A 16,480-nucleotide genomic window follows, 5' to 3' on the forward strand; every position below is an offset into this window, starting at 1 on the left:
AAAAAAAAAAAAAAAAATCTGTGGCCTTTCTTACCAACCAGGTCGGAAACACTTCAGATGCCTTTTGTCACCCAGGAAACTTTTTCTGTTGTCACCATCTTCTATTTCCTCATGGATCTGTGCCACAGGTACAGAGCTAAGACAGAGGAGCCTAGGTAAGAATTGCTTTCTCAGCTAACAGAAATGAAGGCAGTTATTCTGCTTGTCTCTCTTTAACTCTCCTTCTACCTACATTTTCCCATTGCTACCCACTTTTTCCCCCCAAGATATTTCAATGTGTATTTTTCCACTATGCTTGCATTCTTTTGGTGAAATTAGACAGGAAGTCCTATGTAGCACTTCAGAAACATAATCTCTGGAAGTTTGTTTCTCTCAAGCACATCTTGTTAACTTTGTTCATTTTATGAGAGAAATCGAAATAAAAACCTCCACTGTAAGCAAGGGCTCTAAAACTGAATTTGGGCAGCTGGAGAGCAGGATGCATGTACCTCCAGATCATATTACTTAGAGAGTGAGGAAAAAAACAAAAGCAAAACAAAGTAAAACATAACACAAACCCAAGAAAACTAAACAAACACATAAGAACGAGTTCCTGTGATGATGTAAACTAGAGACAAACCCATTAGGAAGCTTAAAAACATGTCTTAAATTATAATCTTAGAACCAGATCGTCAGTGAGAGTGCAAATTCTTAACAAAGACAACTTTTATAGATGATATCCCCGAGAAACACTGAACTGGGGACTGTTGAAAGGTACAGAGGTTGAGCTTCAGTGAGGCTGGCCTAGGTTGGGCCTGGATTGATCTGGCATTAAGAACACAGGCTAAATAGCCTTCAAAGCTCCTTTGTGACTAAGTTAAAACCAGCTGTTCACTTTCTGAGGTACTCAAAATGGACAGACAGGAACCTAGAATTGGAAGAAATGAATGAATTGAGCCTGTTGGATGTGAATATCCATCCTTTAAATGAAGGATAGGTGGAAGCCTCAGGGCTCTGCAGTGAGATAGTTTGAGTTTGAATTCTGATTGCAATACTTTAAGCAGGAACACCTTGAACAAGTGTCTTAATTTCTCTAATCTTAAATTTGCTTATCTGTAAAACAAAAATTATAACAGTATCTATTACAAAGGGTTTTTTGTGAGAAGATAAACTAATCTGAGCGAAGCATTTTCCCTCCATAGTAAGCACTCCATTACACAAAATAGCAATAACTATAGTGTGTGTGTGTGTGTGTGTGTGTGTGTGTGTGGTGTTTTGTTTTGAGACAGGGTCTCACTCTGTTGCCCAAGCTGGAGTTCAGTGGCACAATCATAGCTTACTGCAGCCTCAAATTCCTGGGTTCAAGTGATCCCCCCACCTCAGTCTCCCAAAGTGCTAGGATTACAGGTGTAAACCACCATGCTCAGCACATGTGTGTGTTTTCTAATAAAGGAATTCTTGCGGCAGAAAAAAAATGTTTTCCATGTTCTGCAAGAGTATCAACAGTGCGATACTTTCTATGTTTCATTAACACGTTTCCTAATATATCTGCTTAAGATAGCATCTAATGAAATAAAATGTACTTGTCATTAAAATCTATAGAAGACATTATTTATACATTCATTACATTCTTTATACAAACTATTTTTGATCAGTAATTTGAGAAATACTGTCCGCTGTCAAAAAGAGTTTGGGAGAATCCTAACAGTTCACAAGGTATGTTAAACTTTCTGTCGGACAAAAGAATCAATATCCTTTCCTAGAACTTCTGATAAGTAGCTGAATGAACTACTCTCCATTTTCTATCCTTCCTCTGCTCAGCTGGTAGGATTTGGTCCTGAGAAGGTGACAGACCAGGGGATCTGCAAGGTCCCAACAAGTTCTAAAATCTTAAGATTCTAACCAACAGTTAAAAACAACTCAAAGTCATACACGGTCGTGCATACCTATATAGTCCCAGCTATTCTGGAGGCTGAGGCAGGAGGATCAGTTGAGGCCTATAGTTCAAGGCTATAGAGCACCATGACTGTGCTTGTAAATAGCCACTGCACTTCAACCTGGGCAACATCGCAAGACTCTGTCTCTTAAAAATAAAATAAACCCTCAAGAGAAAGGCTCAGGAGAGGGAAGGAGGAACACCTGAACCACAGGTGAGAAAATCAGTCCTCGCCATATTGAGAGTAGGATATACAGGCTTCTCTCATTCATAAGAAATACATGTATTCTGACAACCTGGCCAGAAAATATTTTTATATTATTTGTGTATGTATTTATTTGAGATGGAGTCTTACTCCGTCACTCAGGCTGGAGTGCAGTGGCACAATCTTGGCTTACTGCAACCTCTGCCTCCTGGGTTCAAGCAATTATCCTGTCTCAGCCTCTCGAGTAGCTGGGATTACAGGTGTGTGCCTCCATGCCTGGCTAATGTTTGTATTTGTAGTAGAGATGGGGTTTTGCCATGTTGGCCAAGCTGGTCTCAAACTCCTGACCTCAGGTGATCTGCCCACCTTGGCCTCTCAAAGTGCTGGGATTACAGGTGGTAGAAAATATTTTTTATAAAGCAAATCCTAATTTGTCAACACAAATTCAAAAATTATTTCTCAATAGAGTCAGGAGAAATGAAATCCAACAACATATGCATTACTAGACTGTACTAGACTGTATAGCAATTTATAGATTCCAGGATTACCATTCTGTTGTGAACCAGTTCTAGAACAATGATTTGTTGCATGCTGGATACTTCTCTTATTCCACATTCCCAGATTCCAAAATTAGCAATCTTGCCATATTTATTTTCAATATTTAAATTTTTCTTTTTTGCTGTCAGAAATGATTGATATCCAAGGTCCCTTCGAGTCAGGATGTTTCCAAAGTTTAGGCTTTCTATCATATAAACAAAACTATCCTCATTTTATTAGTTCTGTCAATTACGAATTTCACATTTGCAGTGTAATTAATCAGGATTCAACAGCACAAAACCCTGGGTAAGAAATATTAGTCTGGACTAGAGAAAGATTTAATGTCTGAGATCATAGAGTGGTTTGGCTATAAAAGAAGTGGCAAGAACCCAATCAGGGCAGTGATTTAAAACTGAGTAATCTACTGTTGTGAAAAACTCAGTGGCCTCCGGGGTGTGCTGAACAAAGCAAATTAATAGAGATAAAGGAAACCTCTTTGTTTTGATTCCACCTATTCTCTTTAAATTACAAACTAAATACACGTCTCTTCAAGATCATTACGAAAGGTGATAAATATAATAAAGATGATACTGACATCATCAATAGACGTTATCATTAACTCTATTAACCCTGCCCTTCCCCATTCTCCTGAGTGTCAGTACTGTGAATAAGAAAAGACCTGGCCTTCTTACGTGTGTTTAGTACAGGACAGTGTTAGTGTTCAGTGGAATGGAAAATTGCCATGATCATTTAGAAAGATATCATAGGGTAGTAAAAAGAGCTCTAAACAAAGAGTCAGGAGTCCTAGGTCCCAGTTCAGATCTTTTGTTAACTAGTGCGTTACCTTGGGCAAATCTCACAATCTTGCGCCTTGTGTCTGTAACTGTAAAATAAGGAAACTGAGGAAGAAGATCTCTAAGTTTCATTTTAGCTTAAAAACTTGAGATAGATACACAAACTTATGTATATATATATATATATATATATATACACACACATACATACACACACAACATAAGCACATTAAAATAGATATATACATATATAAATATAAGTATGAATATATATTGCAGCTATATATTTACCAGCTTCCAGATATATATGCACACACATATTAAACATATATATACATGTATATATATAATATGAAAATTATACCACTGACATGTCAGTGACTTCAGATTATGTGTTTTTTAATGAGTTTTGAGGAGAAGTTTATTCCATTTGAGTGGTTGTTACATAAAGTGACTTGGGCATCTTTTAGATATGAAACAAATTGCCCTACCCCAACAAAACAAGTTGCTGGCCTCACTTAGGGACTGACTTATCAAATCCAACCTCTTTAGCATTGTACTCCAAACTCCTCATCGAGAAGCCACAACATCCTATGAATTCATGTAGAACATAGGAAATTGATGAACCTTGACTTTGTAATATTTGTGATTGAAATTACGGACACTGGATAAGGCTTAGCAGCACTGATTCATTTGACAGATATTTATTGAGTACCTACTATATTCTATTTATTGTTCTAGGTACTGGAAATAGGTAAACAAGACCGATGTAGACCCTGTGTACAGGTAATTTGGTCTGTAATGTTAGATAAATGTTTGGTCTAGCATGAGGACTAATGAAGCTGAAAAACAATTTGGAAGTCAAGGGTCCTCAATTTACAATTTCCCTTGAAGCATTTTTTAATGAGTCAGGACTGATAGCCTCATATCAGTTAAGTATTTTCTTAGTCATCATAACAAACACCTCCCAGATCTCAACCCCCACCATCTTCCCTCTCCAAACCTCCTTACCTCCCTCCTGAGCAATTTAAGGAATAGCCCTTGACACGGCAGGAAGCCACTGTGACCCTATGGCAAGGCTGGCACTTACAAATCGGATTCCTTTTCTAAAACTTTATTGAGGTATACTTGACAGTTAAAAATTGTATATATTTAAATTGCACAGCTTGATGATTTGATATATGTGTATTTGTGCAATAGTTGCCATATCAAGCTAATTAGCATATCCATCACCTCACATAGCTCCTTTTTTTTTTTTTTTAGTGCACATGTGGTGAGAACATTTAAGTCTTGCCCTCTTAGCAGATTTCAAGTATACAGTACAATATTGTTAACAGTAGTCACATTATTTCACATTAGATTTCTAGGACTTCTTTATCTAATTAAACTTTACACCCCTTGACCATTATCTCTCCATGTCCTCCATCCCAGCCTCAGCCCTCGGCAAGCACCATTCTACTCTCTGTCTCTATGAGTTTGGTATTTTTAGATTCCTCATATAAGTGAGATTAAACAGTATTTATCTTTCTGCATCTGGCCTGTTTTACTTAGTATATTCTCCAGGTTCATCTATGTTGTCAAAAGTGGCAGGATGTCCTTCTCTTTTAAGGTGAATGATATTTCATCGTTTGTATATACTACATTTTCTCTATCCATTCGTCAACAGGCATTTAGGTTGTTTTCATATCTTTGCTATTGTAAATCACGTGGCAATAAACATGGGAATGTGGATATCTCTAATAATTTCATTTTGATATTTTTAAATGATTTTTAAATATTTGAATATCACTCTTGCCTCAAACTCAGTGATTATCATGACATTAACCAGTACGTCTTAAGCTTGAATTATAGAATCTGGACTTTTTGTTCCATTTTGAATATATACAGTATATATTTCTATTGTGACTGGAAGGTAGGTGATCAAAGCAAAAGAATTCATAGGTTAGAAAAAGGACTTTATTATGCATCTTCCCTTGGAGTAGAGTTGGAAGCATTGCATTTTATCACGTTAAGGCTAATTACTGGTAAGAAAGTCTTATAGATATAGGCTTAAAAGTGTTTGTTTGCAGTGGCCCAAGAGCATATTTTACTCTGCATATTCATCACAAAAACTAACACACATGGAATCAGTAGGAACGGATAGACATCACAATGAAGTTGGTATCAATCTAGATGTTTCAGTGATTGAGCTAAAAAATATGTAAATGCCACTTGTGAGCATAGTCATTAAGGATACTTATTTGTCCAGGCCCCCCAGTTTGAAAGAAAAAAGAGGGAAGACTACATCTCCTGAATGCACACTAATTATGTGCTTTGACTAAAGGCAATTCAGGAAGGTCATTGTCATCAGAAGTGACATCCTTGAGCCATCCGTTTTGGTACCCTTCTGACTTCATCTAATTAACATGATGGGATCTTGAACAATGCATAGTTAGAAGATGTCAATAGAACTGTTTTTCATTTACTAATGTGCATCTCAACTCATAGAAGTTGTTATTTATGTGGGTGTTTTTGACATTCAGCCCTGGAATTCCACTAATTCTCAGATTTCTCTAGGGAAACCAGTGATTTCTCTAACTGACATCACCAGTTGGAAAACTCCAGAAGGAATCTCTAAAAACTTCCTACTCTCTGTGCTTGTCCTCTATGAGTATGCTCAGATTGCGTTTTAAAAGGGGTAATAGATCTTGTGATGTTAGATCTTGTGATGTCTATACAGGCTGGGAAGCTGGGGGGAGTACGGTTGAAGTGAGAAAGCAAGAACTGAACTAATGCAGTACTAAGTGGGATAAATACGGTCTCTGAAGGGTCATTGCTGACCAAGATCTTTAAAAATGAACTGAAAAGAAAAATGCAATAAGGAAACTAAAAAGAGTCAAATCTAGAGATGGGTTATATTTTAATCTCTTTTAATATTTCTGCTTTTTTAATCACTGAGATAGTTTTAGGATGTATACAAGAGCTGGAGGTTGTTTTCCTGCATGTTCTATGACCTAAATGAACTTTGAACACTCGGAGGAGAACAGAATCCCCACTTGTCATTGTCTCCCTGACGTATTCCGCCATAATGTTGTTGTCAATGCAAAGCAGACCTCATGTTTGTCTAATTATCCTTCACTGCTAATACAAGGCCTATCTGCCAGGCCTTGGGATTTCCTGCAGCCTTGGATAGCATTCAGAGGGATAACCCCAGCTCTTAATTATTTCTAGTTATGAGGGGAGAGAGAAAGCATGAATACATGCAATACACTGATAATCAATAACCTCAATCTCTTTTCTACCAGTCAGCAAATAAGCAAATAGCTCTTAATTTCGTCCCCCCCATCTTTTTTTTGCTGTGACTCTGTGGTCGCAGTGTCACACAAATAAGCATTTAAATATGATTTATATGTTAGAGACCCATAACTGACAGTGATTTTTAAAGTATAAAATATATCAAATGAACATTTGTGATGTTATTTTTGGAAAAAAATAATACATTGTCTTTTAGTGACTATAAGTTAGACAAACTGTCGAGAGAGGGAAGCAATCCCTGCAAATGGAGTAATCACCAGAGATTTCAGGAAATAATCAGAAATCCATCTGTGCCATGGAGTCAGGAAACTTTTCTGTAAGAGCCTTGAAGAGGGAAGGGCTTCCCAAGGTGAGGCAACAGCCTGGACTTAAAGCTTTGAGTTGACCATGGAGAAAGTTAATAGATTTATCAGACTAGTACATGGATTTGCACTGAGGTGCTCCAGAAACTAATTCATATCTGGCATGGTGGGACCAGTAATGCAAGACCATAAAGGTAGGCAGAGCAGTTGACCATGACTCAGAGGCAATGTGGAGTCATGGTAGATTCTTTCATGCTAATACTACAGAATTAGTGCAACAAATAAGGAAATAAGCCAGAGAATAGATACAAAAGGCAGACTATTCCACAGACTTCAGAATCAACTCCTAAATCATTTACGAGTACAAAGAATGTGAAGGGTAAGTTAAAATACAAAACAGTTAACACATATCTTTTTGGGGGTGGAAAAGGTTTCAAAGCATATGATTTATGACAAACAAAATAATTAAAGTGGTCTTTGTAGGTAAAAATATGGGATATGTCTAGTCTAGTGAAATGAAAGAATGGTAAATAAACATTGACTGTAATGACGTATTTGAATTGCTGCTGGGAACTGAGTTGCTGCCCCACTGGGTATTTAGTCTACATTTAAGCAACCCTACTAACTGAATCTTAAAAATGACATAGGCCTTGGTATCAAACATATCTATGCAGTATTCAAAACCAGTGGGAGCAGATTTCAAGTAATCACCAGCTACAGCTTTTGAGGAGCAGCCCTCTGTCTGCAGCCCTCACTCTATGGTTGGAGAGGAACCCTTCTGTCCACATGTGCCATCTCCCCCCAGGGCCTGCTCTCTGTAGTCCCAGGGATGTGGGCTGCATGCAGCTGACCACATTTGTTCTCTAGTAGAGGCTGGATGTGTAGGGATGATGTTATAAATAGCTGCTAAGAACAATGGATACCATGGAAATGGTTCAGGAGCATGGAATGTAAAAAAGGAAGCAAGAAATTAAAGGTGAAAAAGAAATGAATCATCACCAAAAATAAAAGGTAGATTGTTCTCTTTCTCCATCATATAGATATATACCTCCCCCCTCATATACACAAGGGCAGACACAAAGCAGTAGCTGCCTTACAGTACTAAGTGACAAAAGCAGATTGCAGAACAATACATAAAAGACAATTCCACATTTTTATAGGTAAAAATGATAAATCACTGGCAATTTTATGTAGTTTCATATCTATAAAATCATAGGGGATAAAGACCTAGGCTTGTATATATAACTTAACAGTGGTTATCCCTTGGTGCTGGAATTATGCTTTTTTCCCTTTGTGATTATCTATTATATATAATATATATATTTTATTTTGGATGCACACCTAGTAACTGTGTATATAATAATGAAATAAATGAAAAAAGTGAAATAAAATGTGACAATTTAAAACACCTAAAAATGTTTGCATTTTTGACTTATAAATACACAAAAAGATTATAAGACTGAGTTATAATAATTTATCATCAATTTCCAACTTACTCAGAAGGTACCAATCAGTATATGTTAGACCCCGGGAAAACTGCTATGATTTTTTTCCTAAACTACAGCTCAGCTTCCACAGGCTCAAAATTGCAACATCTCTCATCTGCAAGATATAGGAGAGACCCTTCTGGGGCCATTTATATTACCATAGCTACCATAAGGCGTCTTAGGGAGGCAGAGACTAACAAATTGACCACACAGATCCCAGATGTGTTGCCCAAAAGCGATCATGATCACAAAAACCCAAACCTCAAATAATCAAGATCTCCTGGAGTGGGGTCCAGGTATGAGTATTTGTTTAAAAAGCTCCCCAGGTGATTCTAATATGCAGCCAACACCACCACCAAAAACCATAGCCCGAATGGATTAATTTACTAAGGGTCATTTGAACTTGACCTTTGGAGAGGTAAAATTAAAGCAGAGAGCATGTAGTTGATCAAGGAAGTACCATGGCCCTGAGCCTTGTGAGAAAATGATTATGCAAACAGAATAAAAGATCATAGAGTGGGTACTTCTTGCAAAGTTAGTTAGTGAAGTCAGTGGGTAGCCCTCTCGTGCTCATTGTAGAACAGTCTCAATCAGATATTTCCTTTTGGGAAAATGCTCTATGTTAGCAGATTCCTGTCAAGGTACCGTTGTTTCACAAAACACAGTAGAATCCAATTTTGATGCTGATGCCAGGGGACTAAAACCCTCTTGGGCACCAGAGATTTCCAGCCATTTCCATAGGAGGATACATGCTGATACACAAGACATGCTGGACCCTAGCATAACAAGTCCCACTGTAGGGAAGCGGCCATTTGAATAATTTTAACTCTGTAGAATGTCTTTGGTTGCTGGTCTGCAGATTTACAGTGGGTGAAGGCAAGGGAGACTGCATTCTAGCCCCTGCCCTTATTTTTAACATATCAGGAAACTAAAGTTTTGATTTGCGTTGGTCTCATATTGGCAGAGGCCGGAAGAAGATACAAGTTTTAACGTGCATTCAAGAATCCCCAAAATTCACTAGAATTTCTGACCTGGAGTTGTGACTTCTCTCTAAGCCACAGCACAAACAGGCATTTTTTTTTTTTTTTACTCTGACGACGATCATGATAATCATAACAGGTTGAAATTGTGTCATTAGCTATCGATTGTTACATTTATTGATGCCAAACATGTGCTAGCTCTATGCTGCATGGATTTCCAGTTATCATGCTTCATCATCAGTAGCAACCTTTAATGGGAATTTGTATTCCTGTTTTACTGTGAGAATACTGAGGTCACACATGTAGACAATTGAAGGTTTAAATCCAGTTCTGATCCTGGTCTACTAATGCCATAATGCCACTAAAAGTGGCTCCAGAGCCAGGTTAGAGGGGGGAGTGCCGCACTCATGCCCTGTGTGCCTTTGTTGCCTGATTTCTCTGTCTCAAGTCCATGGCCCTGGGCTTTTCAGCCACATTTGTTCATTCATTCTTTCAGAGCCAAACCTGATAGAACTCTACTACTCCAATTTTTTCGTAGCCTGGCTGTATTAGATTTATTTTTCTGGGGCATAGTTATATATCTCACCTGTTTTTAACGGAGTTTCATTTTGCTACCCAGCGTAATCTTCATTCCTGTGGTTTAGAAGGAAGAAAATACTGTTAAGCTCAGTCAGAGTTCTTAAACAGATGTTCTACATGTCTCCTTGTGTAGTGGTAGCAATGTATCACTTTCAGACATCTCAGCCTTGGCCTGCCAGCCTCACTGTGCCCTATGCCAAATGCTTTCACATACTGTGCAATAAGCAAAAACTGACGTTAGCTTAAAACCACCAAAGTCATTTTATTCTGATTCTTGGATGCATTAGCATCTGGACTTCGGGAGGGACCACCTGCTCCCAGGAAAACTAGTACCGTCACATCTGTTCAGTAAGGGAAATGCAGGTGTTCTCTGTTTTAAGAAACCTGACTATGGAAAAAAACCTGACTATGATCATATCAACGTCAACAAATTATCTTTTATAAGGATTTTTCTTTTTAAAGAAATATTTGCCAGAAATGACCCTTTACCTCTCCCTTTGCCTTTCTATTTTAAAAAATAGTGGCCCATTTTCAAGAGTGTGATTTACACACACCTTGTGAAAGTGACTTCCACAACAAATCGGATGGCAAGACACACTAGAGCTGCATTTATAGCACACTGCATTCACATAACACAAGAGCATTCCGTAGAAACCATGTTAAATGCAGGAGTGAGTTAGGGTGAGAAGGACTCTATGGAGAACTCGGAACAGAGCTGTGTTGATCTGCCTGGGAAGGGTGATGGTGCAGTCAGTCAGATAATATTTAAGTTCTCAAATGTGTACTGTACCAGATTTGCTTCAGTTAAAAACATAATCCAAAATGACAGTTCCATCTCACGTGGCTCACCTTCGGGCAAACAGACAAGGGGACTGTGTAGAGTCCCCCTATCCTTGTGTGAGTCTGTGAACGAATAGCAACAGCCTGGATCCCTGTAGTCAGACAGTGACTCATCTAAACCCTAAGAAAGGACTAATGAGAAGGAGGAAGCACCATGCAGATCTTCTAGAATCTTGGCATAGCATCTGAAGGGCAGTCACCTTGGGTTCCCGCATTGTGGTGGAGTTGTGTGAGCCTGAGATGGACGAGGGCAGGGGGAATGGGGAGAAGAGGGACTGTGGTGTGACAGAATAAGCCACAGAGGCCCAGTCTCAAAGTGACCTGTAAGATTAGATTATTTTAATGATGGGAGATGGGACAGGAGACAATGGATGGGGGACACTGGGGGCACTGAGAAAATTCCTCAGCTGAGCTCTGACTCCTGTGGCCATGCCGAATGCCTTTTCTCTTAATCCACCTTATCTGATGGGTGCACTGCTAAATACTGTGATTATAAAATGACACCTTTTCCATTGAGAGAGATGGAACAGATTTTAGCAGATAATGGAGATGTGAAACAAAAAAAAGAGTAGTTTCGTAAAAACAAAACTAACGTGTTCACCGTGCCACACCCATACCTGATGAGAATGGATAAACAGGCAGAGTTGGGGACTTTTTATCCAGTCTGTGATCACTGCAAACCAAGGCAGGATCCCTTTAAATATTTATTCGCTGGTTCATTTTTCTATCCTCTAGAGTGAAACAGCATCCCTTACCTGAGCAGGCTTCTGGCTGTATATAACAGAGTGACAGGCTGAAAGCTCACTGCTCTGCTCATCCTGATAAGAATCTAGCAAATGCAACAGAGAGAAAGGCTAGTAAATCCACAAGAAAATAAATTCTCAAATGATGAAGTAATCATCCTACAATTATTTTTCAAAAGAGAAAATTTTTTAAAAAAATAGAATGAAAAAACTATGGACAATGCCATTCCTGTTGTCCGTAAAAATGGAGAAAATGTTTTATTTATAGAGGTAGATATAAAGTGATACAGGAAATACATCTGCTCCATGTAAATTTATTAAATGCAACTTTCTTTTTCTCTTTCTTTCTTTTAGATAAAAAACCTCTTCATGAAATAAAACCCCAAAGTAAGTTATTTTTCCTCTTGTGAATATAATTTATTCTCATATTTGCTGCCTTGCTGTTGTATTTGTTTAGGAGCTGAGCAGAATTGAAGTTCCTATGAAAGATCCAGGGCTTTCGAGGCCTCTCCTCATTGAGTTCTGAGTCACATATCAGAGGTTTAAATCCAAAAGAAATATGCACACCCCTCTCCTCCCTCCCAGTCAAAATAAATCTCTCCTCTTGATTCTTTCTGCCTATAAGTCCATTTCTCTGCAAATGTCATCTAGGATTCTTATTTCTGAAGAGATTTATCACATTAAAATTAATAAATATTTGTCAGTACATGCTTTCTTGAGAGCAGCCTTGGGCAAAAGCCTGACTACAAGTCTCTCCACCTAGCATCTTACCTCCCGTGGAATCCATGGCAGCTGGGCAGATTAGGATCCAGAACTCCATGGTGAAATAATTACGAGCTGAGGATTGGGGTGTTGGTGCTGGCTTAGGCTCATTGTACCCAGGCTTGCTTATGGGAGAGGCCTTTGCATTGTTGTCATTTTATGCTCCCTGTAGAGTTGGAGAGAGGAGATGGCTGGAATGGCTAGCAGTATGGCATTTGACCTTATGCTCTTCAGTATCACCTGTAGGCCTTTTAAAATTCCCAATTTCCAGGCCGTATCAAGGCTATCAGAATTTAAGGTGGAGGGTTTTCAGGACCCAGGTATCTCTATTTTTCAAAGCTCCTCAGGTGACTCCAAGGTGCAGTTGGGGCTGAGAACCATGATCTTAGAAAAATGTTTCTCAAAAGGTGGATCAGAATCCACATGCATCAGAATCTCAGAGTGTGGCCGGAACTTGTTAAATTAAATATGCACCACCTTAGAACAGAACAAATAAATTTGAATTCCTGGTTGAGGAGCTCCTAAGAATCTATGTGTTAATATGTTCTCCAAGTCATTCTCATACATCAGAAATATGTAAAGGACAGTAGGGAAACTTCAAGATACTGGAGCAACATTAATATAGCTCTCATTAGTAGGAGATTAGACAACTGCCTGGCTGGTTTGGTTTGTAAAGCTTGTGAAAGACGTCCCTGCCCAGCATCTCTCATTCTAGTATCAACTGAATGACTTTTGATCTTTTAAATCCTAGGGTATTAAAATTCAAAGCACTTGGAAAAGTTAATAGCTATTATGAGCTAACTTCTTTGAGAGAATTAAGACCCTGTGAGGATAGACAGAAATAGGTACCTTGGGACAAGGGTCAGAAGACATGAGGGAAAAATCCAGTAAAGCCATTCTGTTCCTATTTCCTTATGTTGCTTCAGGAAGGCTAGAGATACAAAGATATCATTACTTGCAAAGTCTAAGAATTTGGGAAAACAGCAAAAATAAACATTTAAACTTATTTCCCTGCTGTCTGCTGCCCATTAAAAAAAATCATTACTACTTAAGTATTGGTCCTCTGACATCATGCATGTTTGATTTTGAATTTATGGGAAGACTGAGTTTGGGGGCACCTGGCTGTGTATATGTGTGTTCATGTGTATGGGCATTGAGGGAGACAGAAATAAACAAATCACTGAATATTTGGCCTGTGCTTGTGTCAGGACCCTCGGGATGACAGGTGGAGTAAGTGGACTCTTACCTTGCTCCCGGCCACGTGGTGCATGCTGTCCACTGATTCTGTCGTATAGCACAAAAAAGATCATAGGTATCCATGGAGTGGCCAATGTGAGAGTTACTTAGAAATGCATGTATGTGTTTTTAAAATTAATTTCACACTTGGTTTGTGAGTCCTGTGCCATTCTAATTTGGTTACATCTGTACTTCCAGCCATAAACCCCACAGAAGCCATTTCCAGTCCTTAGGGACTTCGGAATTAGTTTTTGCTTGGGGTTCTCGCTCCTGAGCACCATGCTTAATTGCTGGATACTGCAACGGAATTGCTTAAACTGTTTTAATTTGTGATTTCTCTAAAAATAAGACCTTAGAGAATCAATGTGATTGCAAAAGGCTCCCAGAGGAATCCAATCGGGGTTCTGTAAGCTGCATGGTTAGGAATGCATTATAGAAATTCAGGCTGCAGTTGTTCAGCGAAAGAGGGGCTTAGTGTGAGACTACATGAATCATCACTGATGCAAAATCAAAGTCAATTATGAAGATAATTGAGAAACAACCTGTGCCTATATATAGCCATAGACATGATCTTCCATAAGGCCTGGCGGATAGAAAACATCACTCAGAGCTCTGCACAGAGTGCTCCATGAGCAGGCGGGCAGAGGCACGAGCTTAGAGTTGTGGGGAGGTGTAAAAAGAAAGTGAAGTCTTAAGATATCTGTTGGCAAATCATAATGACAAACTGGGGAAAATATGTGCACTGCATAGCTCATGAAAGCACTTATTGTAAATGAGATAATTTAATCAATTACGTTTCCTAATGTACTAAACCGAATGTTTCATTTTCTGCTTCTGCACATCTTAAATTATCTTCAGGTGCTTTATGAGATTTAATCATAGTTAATAGAAACTTCATTACCATCAAATGTGCTTTCAATAAATGTTGTGTAACAATGTCAGGAGGTGCGGTAAAATATAGTAGGTTCTGAATGGCAAACACGCACCCCCAGAGTCAAACTGAAAAATGGTTGCATTGAGACAGTAAGACTCCTTCGAGGCTTGGAGAATACCTTTTTCTGAAAGGCTGTGAGCTTCTGAGTAGCAGCTGGTTTGGTAAGTTCACCTGAAGGGGTGAAAAGGATTTAGCTTTTCCCTGGAAAATAACTCAATACTATCCAGTCTCTCTTCATCTCCTTTCCATGCAGTTTTGTACCTAACAGAGATGAGTGTTCAGCACAAACTCAGTTAATAGTTCTAGAGCCAGCTACCTCCAGGATATCTTCAGTTGAATATGTCCTAATAACCTTAATCTCAACTTCCTCAAAGTTGAAATTATCCTTCTCTGTCCCTGTCCTTAATCAAATCCTTTTCCCATCTTCTCTATTTCAGGGAACAGTATACCATCAACTCAGTGTGTAGGGCAGAAACTTGGAGAGCCTCCTAGAGCCCTCTTATTTCCTTCATCTCCCTTTTCCTGCTCAGTACCCAACAATTTTTTTTTTTTTGAGACGGAGTCTCGCTCTGTCGCCCAGGCTGGAGTGCAGTGGCGCAATCTCGGCTCACTGCAAGCTCCACCTCCCGGGTTCACGCCATTCTCCTGCCTCAGCCTCTCTGAGTAGCTGGGACTACAGGCGCCCGCCACCAGGCCCGGCTAATTTTTTTGTATTTTTAGTAGAGACGGGGTTTCACCGTGGTCTCGATCTCCTGACCTCGTGATCCACCCGCCTCTGCCTTCCAAAGTGCTGGGATTACAAGCGTGAGCCACCACGCCCGGCCAATACCCAACAATTCATCACAATCTGACTATTCTGCCACCTACTAGATCTCAAGTTCATCAGCTGATCTCCATCTCCACTCTGCTCAAACCCATCCCCCCTTCCTTCCATCAGCAACTTACTGAGTGCTGACCTTATGCTAGGAGGTGTTCTGGGTGGTGCAGAATCAACACTGAGCAAAACACAATCAGCTTCTCCTTCTGTCAAGCTCACGTGTTAGTGAGGAAGGACAGGAATAAACCAGAAAATGCATAGTGCTGAATGGTAGTAAGTGTTATGAAGAGAAGCAGAGCAGGGTGGGGGGCTCTGACAGGGTTAGAGTGAGTGATGCCTTTTGATGTAAAGTATTCAGGGGTTTCTATCATAAAGTTATGTAGCCGGACGTGGTGGCTCACTCCTGTAATCCCAGCATTTGGGGAGGCCTAGACAGGCAGGTCACTTGAGGTGAGGAGTTCGAGACCAGCCTGGTCAACATGGTGAAACCTCACCTCTACTAAAAATACAAATATTAGCCAGGCTTGATGGTATGCACCTGTAATCCCAGCTACTCGGGAGGCTGAGGCAAGAGAATCACTTGAACCAGGGAGGTGGAGGTTGCAGTGAGCTGAGATCGTGCCACTGCACTCCAGCCTGGGCAACAGAGCAGGACTGTCTCAAAAATAAAACAAAATAAAATAAAACAAAGTTATGTTTGAGAATAGACCTGAGGGGAGAAAAACAAGGAAACAAACATTCTGGGTAGCTTGGGGATGAGCAGTCAAGGCAGAGGGAACAACAGGACACAAATGCTATGAGGTGGGAGTTTGGTTGGAGTCTCTGAGGGCCAAAAGGAGACCAGGATGTCTGCAACAGAATGAGAAGTGGAGAATAGTAATAGCTAAGGTCAGAGAAGCGAGGTGAGGGAAGAAAATTTTGTTTTGTTATAGTTTGAGTTTGTTATCGGCCACTGTAAGGACTTTGACATTCACTCTGAGGAAGTTGGGAGACTATTCAGGGTTTTTATTCAGAGTGACACGACCTAATATATTCAAGAAAAAGCTCTTAACTGC

General features: G+C 39.5%; 1 protein-coding gene across 8 annotated transcripts in view; it reads left to right on the forward strand.

Moving 5' to 3' along the window:
- Positions 1–16,480, forward strand: part of UNC5D (unc-5 netrin receptor D) — a 561,176-nt gene that overhangs the window by 457,526 nt on the left and 87,170 nt on the right. For 6 of the 8 annotated variants that reach the window (XM_032144088.2, XM_032144090.2, XM_032144093.2 and 3 more), the window contains one exon: positions 12,031–12,063. The exons of the other annotated variants lie outside the window; for them this stretch is intronic. In XM_032144088.2, coding sequence (XP_031999979.1) covers positions 12,031–12,063 — 33 coding nt within the window. The remainder of the gene's footprint in view (positions 1–12,030; positions 12,064–16,480) is intronic. 8 annotated transcript variants of the gene reach the window in all.

The sequence above is a fragment of the Hylobates moloch genome, unplaced genomic scaffold, assembly GCF_009828535.3.
Source record: "Hylobates moloch isolate HMO894 unplaced genomic scaffold, HMol_V3 SCAFFOLD_22, whole genome shotgun sequence".
Classification (NCBI taxonomy): domain Eukaryota; kingdom Metazoa; phylum Chordata; class Mammalia; order Primates; family Hylobatidae; genus Hylobates; species Hylobates moloch.